At 38.1% G+C, this 14746-nt stretch overlaps 2 protein-coding genes across 6 annotated transcripts; both read left to right on the forward strand.

Annotated features, from left to right (window-relative positions):
• The first annotated feature begins 1092 nt into the window (after positions 1 to 1092).
• On the forward strand, positions 1093 to 6517 carry pole4 (polymerase (DNA-directed), epsilon 4, accessory subunit). Of its 3 annotated transcripts, none has more exons than XR_001610439.1 (5): positions 1093 to 1509; positions 5465 to 5549; positions 5652 to 5693; positions 5802 to 5915; positions 6323 to 6517. XR_001610439.1 is itself a non-coding variant. In XM_016288105.1 (4 exons), the coding sequence occupies exons 1-4, from the start codon at positions 1261 to 1263 to the stop codon at positions 6334 to 6336; spliced, it is 390 nt and encodes a 129-aa protein (XP_016143591.1). In that variant the 5' UTR covers positions 1093 to 1260; the 3' UTR covers positions 6337 to 6513. The 3 variants fall into 3 exon arrangements, 1 of the variants encoding a protein (XP_016143591.1); XR_001610440.1 differs by having other exon boundaries at positions 5817 to 5915; XM_016288105.1 differs by lacking the exon at positions 5802 to 5915 and having other exon boundaries at positions 6323 to 6513.
• A 4753-nt stretch (positions 6518 to 11270) lies between these two features.
• LOC107597158 (C-C motif chemokine 17-like) lies at positions 11271 to 14235 on the forward strand. Of its 3 annotated transcripts, none has more exons than XM_016288109.1 (5): positions 11271 to 11435; positions 11797 to 11926; positions 12243 to 12390; positions 13005 to 13037; positions 13876 to 14235. In XM_016288109.1, the coding sequence occupies exons 1-5, from the start codon at positions 11375 to 11377 to the stop codon at positions 13876 to 13878; spliced, it is 375 nt and encodes a 124-aa protein (XP_016143595.1). In that variant the 5' UTR covers positions 11271 to 11374; the 3' UTR covers positions 13879 to 14235. The 3 variants fall into 3 exon arrangements, with proteins under 3 accessions (XP_016143595.1, XP_016143592.1, XP_016143594.1); XM_016288106.1 differs by having other exon boundaries at positions 11272 to 11435; positions 13870 to 14235; XM_016288108.1 differs by lacking the exon at positions 13005 to 13037 and adding an exon at positions 12501 to 12533 and having other exon boundaries at positions 11273 to 11435; positions 13870 to 14235.
• Positions 14236 to 14746: the final 511 nt, after the last annotated feature.

The raw sequence follows: 14746 nt of genomic DNA on the forward strand, positions 1-14746 counted from the left end.
TGTTTGATATATTAAAACATTTGTGTATCACCAATTATTTTCATTTGTACATTAAAGGAATAATTCACCTTAAATAAATAAATGCATACAAATTCTCTCATGATTGAATCACCCTCAAGTTGTTCCAAACCTGTATGAATTTCTTTCTTCTGCTGAACACAAAAGAAGGCAGCCAAACAGTTTGTGGTCCCAATTCATTTATGTATTTTTCCATACTATGGAAGTTAATGGAAACCTTTTTTTTTAACATTAATTCCAATATGGGTCATTTTTACCACTTCATGCATTCACTTATGAAAAAATAAACCTACCAAAAGAAACCTTCAGTGGAATAAAAAAGAGTGACAACTAGCCCATTTACCAAACTGAATAGTTACCATATACATCCAAAACGAATTATTCAAAAATACCACAGTATTCAATGGTACCATGATACTATGTGATGACAACAAAGCATTGAAAGCAATGAAAATGAATTCTGCGGTATAATGAGGCATGCGATTTTTGGTGTGGTATGGAATGGTTTTAGATTTAAAATAGGCCTTAAGCATTACACTGTTTATTTACTCCAACATTTACTTCCCCCCCTTATCAAATCTGTCTTTTCTTCTATGTATCCATGATCTTAAGTAGCCTATTATTGGCTGTAGTGGAGTTTTTACAGAATGTACTTCCTCTGTTGTTTTCACGAACCAGTTTCTCTGAACTGAGGAAACATGTCATCTATAATCAATTAATAATCAACCTTCCTTGAAGTGTTCAATTTGTCAACGGCGCTGTTTAATGGACTTTACACACTTTTTTCTGTATTTGCATGTCAAATTACTTATTATCGATACATAAAAGTGCACAAATAAACTTACATTCTTTTAGAAAAGTTGTCATAATGCATCAAAAGTTTGGCACTCTTTTTGTTATTAGTAAGTCTAAGAGATGAAACAAGAGAGTCCAAAATGGGGAAAGACAAAGGAGATTGAAGCCATTTTTGCTTAAGAATGAAGAATTTTGCATTCAATATATGAAAATTAACAACATGTTCAACAGATAACAGCTTTGGATTTTCATAATAAAAGATAACATCTTTGAGTTGGCCTTTACACAATGGAATGAGTTGACCCGCGAACATGACGTGGCGCTGTGACGTCGCTTCCGCCGTCCGCCTCGAGCTTGTGTTTACAGTCAGATTTGGCGGGAGAAGATTAGACGCTCCGCTTTCGGAACGCTTTTTGGAACGCGTTCTATTGCGAGCCGCTTGCGTCAATGGCGGCGACTGCGTCTGCGTCTGCAGCTCCCGCGGAGTCTGAGTTGGACCGCAGCGGAGCAGAGGACGAGCCCCGAAGCGCCGAGCCGGAGGAGGACGGAGGGAACGGGCAAGCTGGGCCCATCGCAGCCGCGCAGCAGCACCGTCTCGCCAAGCTACCGCTGTCTCGCATCAAAGCTCTGATGAAAGCCGACCCGGATGTGAGTCTGGCCAGTCAAGAGTCTGTGTTCATCATAGCTAAAGCCACGGTGAGATACACACACAAACACGTGCTGGATTCATCGCTCTCTCCTCCCTTCTTCTGTCTCGCCGTCTATCATGTCATAGATCAATTTCTTCTCTCTCTCTCTAAGTTCTGCCTGTCTCTTTGTATGTCAGATAACTTGCATCAATTTATTATTAGTATTTTTAATATTTTCTATAAATAATATTGATATATTTTCATTAAACAGTAAGTTTTGTTTATATTTGTTCTAAATTTGCCACATTTTCTCTCTTAAAAAATATATATTTAGATTATTTACAAAAAAAAAAGAATCAAAAGCTGGAAATTAAAGGATTAGTTCACTTGCAGAATATACATTTCCTGATGATTTACTCGCCGTGTCATCCAAGATGTACATGTCTTTCTTTCTTCAGTCGCATAGAAAGTTTTTGAGGAAACCATTCCAGGATTTTTCTCTTGTGGGCTTCAAAGAGCTCTACAGGATCCCAGCCGAGGAATAAGGTTCTAATCTAGTGAAATCTAGATTTAAAAAAAAATGAATGACATGGGGGTGATTATCAGGATTTTTTTACTCGGTAAGTGAACTCTGAAGTGAACAGGCAAAATATTACTCCATGAATTTATAAATACTTTTACATTACTGATGGTTTGTAAACACGTGCTGGATTCATCGCTCTCTCCTCCCTTCTTCTGTCTCGCCGTCTATCATGTCATAGATCAATTTCTTCTCTCTCTCTCTAAGTTCTGCCTGTCTCTTTGTATGTCAGATAACTTGCATCAATTTATTATTTGTGTTTTTAATATTTTCTATAAATAATATTGATATATTTTCATTAAACAGTAAGTTTTGTTTATATTTGTTCTAAATTTGCCACATTTTCTCTCTTAAAAAAATATATATTTCGATTATTTACAAAAAAAAGAATCAAAAGCTGGAAATTAAAGGATTAGTTCACTTGCAGAATATACATTTCCTGATGATTTACTCGCCCCCCATGTCATCCAATATGTACCATTCCAGGATTTTTCTCTTGTGGGCTTCAATGGCGGCCAATGGGGTTGAAGGTCCAAATTGAAGTTTCTGTGCAGCTTCAAGGGGCTCTACACGATCCCAGCTGAGGAATAAGGTTCTAATCTAGTGAAATCTAGATTTTTTTTTAAAAAGTATACTTTTTAACCACAAACTGAAGAAAAACATGACATGGGGGTGATTGTCAGGAATTTTTTACTCTGTAAGTGAACTCTGAAGTGAACAGGCAAAATATTACTCCATGAATTTATAAATACTTTTACATTAATTATGGTTTGTTGTAGGCATGGGCTGATTACCGTTTTCAAGGTATACCGCGATTTGAAAATTTCACGGTTTCAAAACCGCTAATATTTTCCGTTATAGCACGTTATGCACTGTTTTTCATGTCTCCTCAAAGACTGAAAGTGTAGAAATCCCTCAGGTTGAGTGCAGTGTAGAGAGTAACACGACCCTCCTCCTGTTGGTGCGAGCGAGCGGTCAGTCAAGTGTGTGTAGGACGGTCGAACTTAAGGAGCTTCCCCTGGAGCTTACGCGATCGGCAACCGGATGTTTTTTGTCTTATTGCAGCTCGTCTCTGTTCTGGACTTGCACAAACTGTGTTGCGATGCAATCATTTTCCAAAATGTCATTTATGTGAAAATATGAAGTCTGTTAACACAGGCCAGAGACGCTGAAGACAGACGCACAGAGAAAAATACTGTAGCCGGCAGATCACTCACTGTTCATGATGCACAAACTATTTGAAGGAAATCCTCAATATTGTTTTGGGGTTTATATGAATGTGTTTCTGAGGGGAGCTGACTGTCTTCAGAAAAGTTTACGTGGTATTTTCTTTCCATCTCGTCTCTGTATAGTTCATATTAAAGTCCGCATGAAATCAGAATTGACTTTATTTATTTTACTAGCACACATTGCTAGTCTTGATGTAAACAATTAATCCGTGCAAATTAATCTGCTAAAAAAAATAGTTTGTCTTCGTAAACTTTAATCAAAATCTGTATCCTTAAACACACCCCTCCAACCATTAGATTGCTATGAGTGAGAGACAGAGAGGAGGAGCGCAAACATAAAACCATGCCCTCTATTCAATATTCCGTTTCAGCTGGAAATACGTCACTACACTGAAATAAAGTCGGCAGCAACTTCCGGTTCACGTGGACTTTAAAGGCCCGTTCACACCAAGCACGATAACTATAAAGATAACGATAAAAATATAGTTCTAAAAATCGTTCTCAATATTAAAGAATAGCAGAGTCCACACCACAACTATAACGATAACGATACAGAGGAACGATATCGTTGTGATCACTTTCAAAACGATTTTTTTCCAGCTGATGAACGATAAAACACTGACATCCAATCAGAATCCATCCTGCTGTAACGAGCTCAAGAATTTGAAGAGACAGACGCATGTAGAATAAACAGACGATATCGTTCACTGGTGTGGACGCTAATATCGTTATCTTTATAGTTATCGTTCTTGGTGTGAACGGGACTTAAAGCAGTGTTTCAGCACAGCGCTGCTTTGTTTAAAGCGGTAACCGAGGAAACGCTGTATCTGATGTTCCATGAGCGCCTCCTGCTGTCAGAGAGTGAATCTGCGTCTCATTCAGAGCTCCTGCTGTTTGTTTCGTTCAGGCATGTAGTATAATTTCACAAAGCTAGTCAGAACAGAACATTCTGTTTTTGCTTCAAATTGGGTTATTATTAAATCAAATTATGTATATGAAATTATATAACGAAATTATATAAATGATATGTATATGAATAACTAAAATTAAATAACTGAAATTACAGATTTAGGTTAAATAAAGATTTCTTTTTAGTTAACAAATCGGAAAAAAAAATTCTACTGTTCCTAATATTCTGTATTTTGCTCAAAAACAAAATATATTGTGTTCAGCGGAATTTTAAAAAAAAAGTTTACCCAGTAATTTAAAAATAACACATTTTAGAGTTGCTACGACAATACTGTGAAACCGTGATATTTTTGCTTAAGGTTATCATACCGTCAAAATCTCATACCGGCCCATGCCTAGTTCGTTGTTTGTACTTTTTTTTTATTAATGTAATTTTTTGCAATTTCAACAAAACCATTTGTATGTTAGCCAGCTAAATTACATGATCTTGATGACAAACCAGCAGAATTTGCAACAGCAATACAGAATCAATTACAGAAATGTTTTTAGGGCATAAAAATGGATGTACGAGATCAATGAAGGTAAGATTTTCTGTCTTTCTCTCTGTTTGCCTGTCATTTCGGTTTTAGTTTCTGGTTGTAAAATTTTTTTTAGGTCACATTTAAACAATATCCCATGAGTAAATGTAATATGACTAAATATAAATAACCAATCACTGACACCAATGCGTCCGCAATTAAAATTCAGATTAAGTTCTCACAGTGCCAGAAAAATTTTGACTGCCCCTATGACACAAATATTATGTACATAATATGAGAATTTTAATGCTATGTTCACGTTCATGGATACAGTGCTTGTCTGTCTGGATATTCTGAATTCCAGTTCCAACTACACTCTTAAAAATAAAGGTGCTTCACGATGCCATAGAAGAACCTTTTGGTCTAAATGGTTCCATAAAGAACCTTTAACATCTGAAGAACCTTTCTGTTTCACAAAAGGTTCTTTGTGGCGAAAGAAGGTTCTTCAGATTATAAAAAGGTAAGAAAGAGATGGTTCTTTAAAGAACCTTTGACTGAATGGTTCTTTCTGGAACCAAAAATGGTTCTTCTATGGCATCGCTTGAAGAATCTTTTGAAGCACCTTTATTTTTAAGAGTGTAGGGCAGATTTATTGATATATAAACTTTGATGGGGCCATCAGGGCCAAGGACAAAATGTATGGATGGCCCCACCTATACACTCGGGTGGGTAAAGACGAATATATCTCGGTTAACAAAATGGTACTGATTATTGTTCTGCCCGCAGGAGCTTTTTGTTGAAATGATCGCCAAGGACGCTCTTGTTTATGCACAACAGGGAAAGAGAAAAACCCTTCAACGTAAAGACTTGGGTAAGTTATACGGTAAATTCTAAAATGGTTTAAATAGAATTTTAACTAAAAACATCAGTGGTATTGATGCTGTAATGATTGGTGCTTTTTCTCTTTTGGCAGACAATGCTATTGAAGCAATAGATGAGTTTGCGTTTTTGGAAGGTAAGAGAGTCATAATTTAATGTTATTTCCTGCTGGAAATGGTCTAAAGGAGTGGGAGAATGTTTTATGGATCATTCTGATTGCCTATATTTCTTTCTTCCCTTCAAGCCTCATTTTTCCAAGAACTGTAAGCCTAAAACCAAACAATATTCTGCCATGGAGTCAGATTATATGTGATCACGAAGACCTTTGATTCTAGGAATTCAGAAATGAAGGCAGTTGGTAATAACATGGCTGTTTCAATAAAGATATTTTGCTTTGTTGTCGAGAGTTTGGTTCACTTGGTTTTTGTGAAAGGCCAGCAGTAACCTGCACTGAATCTACTCGCAAAAGTGGTCTGGGTACAGTTCATATAATGATTCACAGTATGAATGCAATCTGTTGTAAATTGCTGGAGGTTCTTGTCTTAAATCAATAGTTACAATGGTGAACAGTTAAAACTAGTAAGCACAGTGTTACTTGGGCTGATGATGCAAATTTGTTACGGTTTAGAGCCAAAATTACAATGTGACACATGACCTGTGAAGGTGAATTGAACCAAACTTTGGTAGAATGAAGCAATTCATCCATGTGTAAAAGGTTATTTCTTTTCAATTCTACTGTTTGCTTTCTGTGTCACTCTTGTGTAGGTACCCTGGACTGACTGAAAAGGTGCAAAAATATGCATATGAAGACTTTCAACAAGTTCTGAAATTTCATTTCAGATTTGAGAACTCAAACGAGAGGAAAGATCGCTGGAACGGGTTATTTTTTTCATTGTGATGTTGGTAATGCTTGAGCAGTTTGATAAAAGTGTACAGTTGTCAAGGTTGTAAAGTACCAATTGTATTTTTCACTAAAATTCTTATAAAAATGTTGAATGTTTGAATAAAGTGAAGTTCTTTTATCTTTTTCTAAAGAGTGTTGTGTGTTCATTGTGCGAGAGGGCTAAAATGATGTGTGCATTTGTGCTGCTTTGAGTGTTTCAAACTTTTGATTATTAGCTATAAATCTGGGCTGCAGATTATGAATTACTTTGCCCACTAAAGCCCGAGACACTGCACAATTTTCGGCTGTCCCAGATGAAAGGTTGGCATCGTGAAGCAATCGTGGTGATTTCTGTGATTGTGGCTCCTAATCGGTGGTCATATGTCGTACAGTGAGAGAGGTTTAAATATGGCCCATTGTCACGGTCTTGCAACCACAGACAGTCTATGATCATTTTCTGAGAGTGTTAGAAATTCAGCATGATCATCGCACAGTGCTGCTATGACATATGTCTACTGACAAGCCAATAAAATGAGACCTGGTGCTAAAACAGAAAACTGCTTACATCGAGGTCTTACCCTTTCTCTTTGGCGGCTTCCACTTTTTTCAGCGAACATAGAAACTACAACTGCTAAAGTGTGATTCATAATGCTTTTTTTGTTTACTACTAGCGCATGCTGATGTTTTATTCTTCTATAGAAATGTGCGTCGTAGCCTACGAGTCACTAGGTGTCATCTTTGTACAGTCTACATGCATGTCGTACCCAAGTTTATTAGATCCATGTCGCACAGTTTGATATGGAATGATCTTATGATTGCTAAAATCATGCAGTGTGTCTCGGGCTTAAGACTGGAAAAGATCTTTTGAACAACATGTGAGGAACCAACAACAGTTTGTTTTTACATGCCTTTAATCTGGTTGATCATATTATAATGATTGGAAATGGAAACATTTAAATTATGACTTCTCTGTAAATAATTGTAACAAGTTAAATGCATGTAGACTTGTTGAAAATGTACGTTAATCTAAAAAGAAATTATTAACGATTATTTCAGTCAGAAAATAAACCACAATATATTTGATGGCAATAACCTGACAAACTATGATTAGTTCTTTGAAAGGCCTTTCCTTACTGCAAAAACTATTGATTTCATGAACCGAAGCACTTCTTTTGTCATTTTGGCACACTTTTGAAACCTAAAATGACAAACAGGACACCCTACGGTCTTGTAGACTGTGGTCAAACCAGTAAGAATAAAAGTCCACGGCCACCATATGAAAACGGTAGTTGTGTAGAATGAAATCTAATTGAAGCTTGTGATTTTAGCAAGTGCTTTGCAGGTTTGTGTTCAATATGCATCAGACAGTCAGTGAAAGGACTATAAGCAGTGCGCCGTCTGAGGCTATTCCAGAATCAGACTGCCAGTCTACCTCAATATCCAGGATGAGATGGGTATCACTGTTTACCTCTAAATATCTAGGACTTTGTCTTCAGGCATGGAGCTTAAAGACCAGATTTTACATGCCAACTTATTCAAAGATTTTTATGAATCACCAGGTCAGGAGGAACTGAGCAGAGTGCGCACGATCATCGCAGCATAGCATGTCTTTCCTGAGATTTAACTAAAGCATGTCCCCCAGGGGAAAACAGTCTGCCTTGAATGGATAGTTCTGGTGGTCTCGCAGTTAGAGAGATGCTGTCGATCCAGCAGAAATAAAAACATTGCCAAAAAATTGAAAACCAATATTTTATGTTAGTTTAGTTGGCTTTCTGTCTTGATCCAGGACATAAAGTTAATTAATTTTAGATGAAGACGAGCAAGTATGTGAGTCATTACATGAGAAATTTAAGACCGTGATGAAGAACTCTAGTATGCATGCTGAGAATTCTTTGCATAGTTGTTTTTGTGTGGATAGTCTTTTTGTAATATGCTACGATGACAAGTTAACAGAAGGATGCTGTAGTGCAAAGGGACTGAACTCATCAGCTGCAAACTTTGAGATCTTTGTTCTATGGAGAGCTAAAAGTTCATTAGTGTTCATCAGTATTGCTACTGCTCACACTAAGGGTTACGAATTTGAATAAACCCCTTAACCTGAAGTATTAAATATTCACATCGCATGTTCTTCATTGTTTGTTCTACACTAACACTGCAAATCATAAGGCTTTTGAGAAAAGCGGATTCATTTGTGTGTAATTGGCAATCCATAAAAGCAGACCAGAATGCACTCTTGATTAGTGCCAGAGCAACTTGGTATTCGCATTGAAACCTGCTAAATCATTTAGAACAACTGCATAGCCACGTATATAAATAAGCAAATTCTTAAAGTGGGTAATGAAAGGTTCATGTTTTGGGAGTCCCCAACAACAGGTTGGCATGCATGCAAGGTCAAAAAACACTTTCATTGTCTTATAATGTGCATTTATTTTTACCTTACTTGCTCAACGACTCCCAAACGATTCGTTCAACGATTCATTTTTCCAAACCCCTCCTTTGCGTGACGCTAATCTGCGGTGATTGGTCCGATTGGTCTCATTTTCATTTCATCTTGCCTGTAATGCCTGATAAAGCAGCGTTTGTGAGCGCAGTGCTGTTTTGTGTACAGCGTTACCGGGGAAACAGCTATTTTACTGCTCCAAAAGCTGCACCTAGTGGCAAAGAATTAATTTGCGTTTTTATTCAGACCAAAGCGAAAAGATCAAAAGTGGGCAGGGAATATGCTAATGTTTCATGTTGACTTCAACATGAAACGGCTTGGGATTCGTTTTAAAAACGACTCGTTTCAATGACTCAGAGTCGACTCTTTCTTTTGAGAGACAATAACTTTATACACAGTGCACTTTCAAATGTAAAACTTTGCAGGATGTTTTCATTCACTTAGAGCTGCGTTACACACTGCATGAAAGGTGATTTAAAGAAAATCCATAATAGGGGCACCTTAATATTTTAGAATTGCATTATTATTGCCGTGATTATTATGTTTCTTCTATGTTTTGCAACAATTATTTTAATCCTAACTAATGCAGTGTAGCTTTTCATTTCTTAAACAACCATGCTGGGAGATGTACCCATGTACATATCCATGCAATACAAAGATTCATCAGGCTCAGACTACGAAAGATTGGTCACCACACAGTCCTGATGTTAACCCCTTTGAAAGTCTTTGGGATGTGCTAGAATTTACTTTACACTGCCTGTCCAAAAAAAGTTGCACACTCTAATAATTTGTTGGACTCTCTTTAGCATTGATAACATTTTGCATTTGTTGTGACATTGTTTTGACAAAGTTATGCAGCATCACAACACTTATTTCCATCATAAGTTGCATTAATTTTTGGCAGAGATCTTGTATTTGACAATGGGAGAGTCAAACCACTCTGTAAAGTCACATCCCAAAGACTTTCAATGGGAGAAGCTCAGGCTTTCATTTTCAGGTGGGCAATTTGTACATAAAATGATTCCTCGTGCTCACTGAAGCACTATTTTACAATTTGGGTCCAATGAATCTTGATATTGTCATCCTGGAAAATGTACATGGGTACATCTTCCAACATGTTTGTCTAAGAAATGAAAAGCTACACACTGCATAAGATAGGGTTAAAAAATGCATTTCTGCATTTTTGCAATTCTGACACTTTTTCTCAGAACTGCATAATAATAACTCGCATTTCTGACTTTTTCTCATAATTGTGAGATTTAAGCTCGCAATTGCAAGTTATAAAGTCAGAATTGCGAAATGTGAAAACGCAATTGAGAGAAAAAAGTAGCAATTACCTTTTTTGTTATTCAGTGGTGAAAATGGCTTCCATACGTTTGATATATTCTGAATTTACAGAATCTGAATATTACGAATCCATAACCTTGGATAATGCAGGTGTGTTCAGTTAGCAAACCCCTTATCTGACAAGGACTGCTCATCTGGACAAACACTGGAGTTAGGTTTCTGGCTCATGGGCAATGGTTCAAACTTGCCACCTCTCAGTCCTCTATTTTTTTTTTTTTCCACTAGGAGTACTCAAGTAAATGAAAAGAAAACATGTAAAAGTTGTGTGCATATGTCGACAGCCTGTGAACTTTTTTTTGGTTCACAAAATGATCAGAGGTCTCTTTGAGCGGCAGCTGGCACGTTTTCTTCGGTGTGATACCTTAATTGCCAACGAGAAATGTAGGCAAGACGACTGGCCCATGGATGCGAGCGAGGTCATGGACGCCTTATACACCCACCTTGGACACGCAGATGGCATATTTTCGATCTAATGATCCCAGGTATGCCAAAACCATAAAGTCCCAACACAGCTTCTCCACATGACTCAAGAACTCGACATGAGGACGGGCTCTAAATGTCTGCACATGAGTATCCATATTGATTCCTGATGTTTTGTTCGTTCAAATGTTTTCTCACACTCCTCCCTGCAAGTCAGACCTCAGGGCTGTATTTCATCCTGCTCCAACATTTTCGACTGCAATAAATCATAAGTTTGCAAAAAGTTGGGCATTTTAATGTAAGGTGTTTCCTTCCCTTCTAGATTCGACGTCAGACCCATATATCATTGTGGACTGCTGTTTTTAATCTCGTTTCTTCAAATATCGGAAGAATTCGGTTTGTATTTCTTAATTATTGAGAGCTTTGCAGTTGTAAATTCTCAAGCAAACAGGGACGATGGGCTCGAAATTGCAGCGATTATGCTACGCGTCACACCAGCGCTCGCACAGCTCAAGGTGTTAATTGAAGAGAGTTGTGCATTTCTCAACAGTGAGGGGAGATGCTACGACTGTGAAAACAGCACACGAGGGGGGGAGCGAGGGAGATTGTGGGTGTGTTAGCGCGTGAGAGAAAAAAATAGGGGAAGGGAGGGAGAGAGGAGAGAAATAAAAACAGCACAAGAGGACAGCAGGCAGCACGGAGGAAAAAATCCCTCTGAGGTTCCACCATGTTCCTGCAGACTGTCTCCATCCTCTTCCTCTCGGCCGTCCTCTTCGGCTGCCTGGAAGGTAAGGTGAAACTCTCCCTCGCATCTTATTGTGATGTTGGAACGGGGCGGTTGGGACCAGATCTGGGTGGGTGGGAGGGAAAGAGGCATAATGCTATGATAGCCAGACCGGATCAGGAGCTTCGGATGCTGGACTTTTCACGCATGTCTGAAGATATGAGGTGTGTTAAAGCATGATGGGAGGCACAGGAAGCTCCAAAAAGGAAAAAAAAGGAGTCCAAATTTGATTACGACACATGATTTCCTCTGCAAACTGTTGAGCATGCCAGTTGATGCGCACAGTTTACCATACTTAAAGATGGGTTCCAGGTGTGATTCTGTGTTGAATTCTGCTGCTGGTTTGTGATTTCTGTCTATGCCAGGGAAGGGTGTGCAAATGCAGCGAGATGTTCAGTGCTGCATGCAGTACTCTCACGGCAAAGTCCGGACCAAAGACGTTCTGAGGTATGAGAGGCAGACAGAGGGACCAGATTGCAGCATAAGAGCCATAATGCAAGTATTCCAGGCATCCTGGAGCAATCACAGACATGGAAAATATGCCCTATTAAAGCTCACAGGCATTGCCGTCTAAGCAGGTCAGATTTTTATTACTGAGAGCGGTACTTGTCAGGCAAGTAGAGCAAAAGAATGCACTCAGGCTGGGTGGACAATGCCCAAACTGTTTCTTCACTGAAGCCAATTTGGCCTGCACTGACTTGAAGCGTAGCAGATTAAGAGATTTGGGATTTGCCGTATGTAAAGAGAGAGGTTTTGGAGGGAGCTCTCGAGATCTTGGCGCTCATGTTCTCGCTTGTTTCAATCATGACAGATTGTACACCAAAAAGGCGGTGAAGTGTGCTGATCCAAGGGACAGGAAGGTGAAGAGGTTACTACGGAAACTGAACCAGAGGCTGGGAGCCAAAACCCGCAGGACCATGTGGCTACATCCGCATATGAATCTGCCCGTCATGTCGGAGGTAAGATCTGCGTGGATTTAAGGAAGTAACAGCACCATCGGTGTCCAAATAAAACTCTCTATGGTCCAAAAACGGAGTGTCTTGAAGTGTCATTTTCTCTTTATTGACAGGTCGCTGTTGTTAACTCCCAAAAGATGAACAAGGTAAACAAGAATCAGCAGGATGTCTTTTCAGTGCAACAGTTCTGGAAGTAAAAATCAAATTCTGGAAGTAGAAACTGAAGCCAATTTGGCCTGCACTGACTTGAAGCGTAGCAGATTAAGAGATTTGGGATTTGCCGTATGTAAAGAGAGAGGTTTTGGAGGGAGCTCTCGAGATCTTGGCGCTCATGTTCTCGCTTGTTTCAATCATGACAGATTGTACACCAAAAAGGCGGTGAAGTGTGCTGATCCAAGGGACAGGAAGGTGAAGAGGTTACTACGGAAACTGAACCAGAGGCTGGGAGCCAAAACCCGCAGGACCATGTGGCTACATCCGCATATGAATCTGCCCGTCATGTCGGAGGTAAGATCTGCGTGGATTTAAGGAAGTAACAGCACCATCGGTGTCCAAATAAAACTCTCTATGGTCCAAAAACGGAGTGTCTTGAAGTGTCATTTTCTCTTTATTGACAGGTCGCTGTTGTTAACTCCCAAAAGATGAACAAGGTAAACAAGAATCAGCAGGATGCCTTTTCAGTGCAACAGTTCTGGAAGTAAAAATCCCATTCTTTTTTTCCTTCGATAAACTGATGTCTAGCGATAATGTATCAACCCGACAAACCTACCGTAAACTCAGAGGTTAAGGAATGTTATATGATTCTGTATACAGGCACAATCAATATGATTTTAACTTAATATGAAACTAAATTTAGTTTAATTTGGTAAGTTCCCAGTGAAGAACTAAACTACTATAATCCTGATGAGACATCCACCAATCAGTGAAGTCGCTGTTACCATGGAAACAGAAATTTCAACCGTCCAATCCCATGACGAGTTGTAAATAGGAATGCATGATGGATATATAAATAATTCTGGCCAATATATGGCCTAGCCTATATATGTAATGACCAATATAAAATTCAAGACTACTAGCCAATATATTTCCAATATCATCCAATAAAATCACAATTTCAATTTCAATCAACTTAGATTTCTATATATTTTATATGCTGTATTTTGCAATACACCTCAAACATATGATGTTCCATAGGCTATTAATAATTAAAAACTTATAGTCAATAGTTTTATATTGTACCAGTTTCTGATTCATTTACACAATTCGTAAAGCTTCATGAGATGAATAGTTCACTCCTATTAATAAAAAAATAATAGTTTTTCTGTACCGCTGTCTTTTTTCAGATTTTCCCCTTTTCTGCTCTGAACCAAATTTCATAATCTAGATGCTAGTCTATTTTGTTTATGTTATACTTTCATGTCTTTGTAATCTTTGTGACTAGCCTACTGAAATAATCACAGTTGTTGTTTTCTTTCCTTTTAGACCAAGTGAATGTTGAAGGAGGACAGGTGATCCATGAAACTCCAGCCTTCTCGTGTGTTACGTTCTTATAAGAAAATACATGTAGACTCAAAGCATTCACTACCAAACAGTATGTTATCCAGATATATTGTGATATTTAGATGTCCTCTCAAATGACTGTTAATCTATATGCCAAAGTATTCTTCTCTGAGACTTGTTAAAGGTTGTTTATAATCTCTGCAGCTATGTATAGTCTCTATAACTTATACAAGCTCTTCTATAGAGTCCAGTAAGCTGGTATCACTGTTCTCGATCAATTTCTAGTGCAATTACAGATTATCTTGTGTATGTTAAAACACAACTAATTTTTATATATAAAAATAAATGAAAATAGTGAGTATGGTTTTGTTTTTATAAAACAAAGACTAGTAACTTTCCCCCCAGGGTTTTTCACACTGTACTTAGCCCAAGGTTATTGTAGTACTAAACACGTGAACAGGAGTGAAGACTGTTTTATTCTTACCTTTAAAGTCCACCGAAAAGTCCATTCAGGGAAAATTTGATAAGCATAACAAAGGAAACTAAACCTAAGATATAAACAGGTTGCTTGCTGCGTTCGTCCAATCAGCAACACTGACCGCGAATATGCAAATAAGAACGCTAAGGGGTTTAGGAACGTGCCGTGTGAAACGTCAGGTTATGTATACCCAGGATTAATTGTTAACCTCGGGTCAATTATGAGCAGTGTGATATCCAGGGGTTTAGAATGACCCAGGGTTAATTATTTCACGTGTGAAAATACATAGGCTATTTGAGCTTAATGAGATGACTTCTTCTTTGACAACATTAGCATCTTAAAATATTGAGAAATAAGATTAGACTTGTGTTTCAAAAATAA

The sequence above is a fragment of the Sinocyclocheilus grahami genome, unplaced genomic scaffold, assembly GCF_001515645.1.
Source record: "Sinocyclocheilus grahami isolate Dianchi unplaced genomic scaffold, SAMN03320097.WGS_v1.1 scaffold229.1, whole genome shotgun sequence".
Lineage (NCBI taxonomy): Eukaryota > Metazoa > Chordata > Actinopteri > Cypriniformes > Cyprinidae > Sinocyclocheilus > Sinocyclocheilus grahami.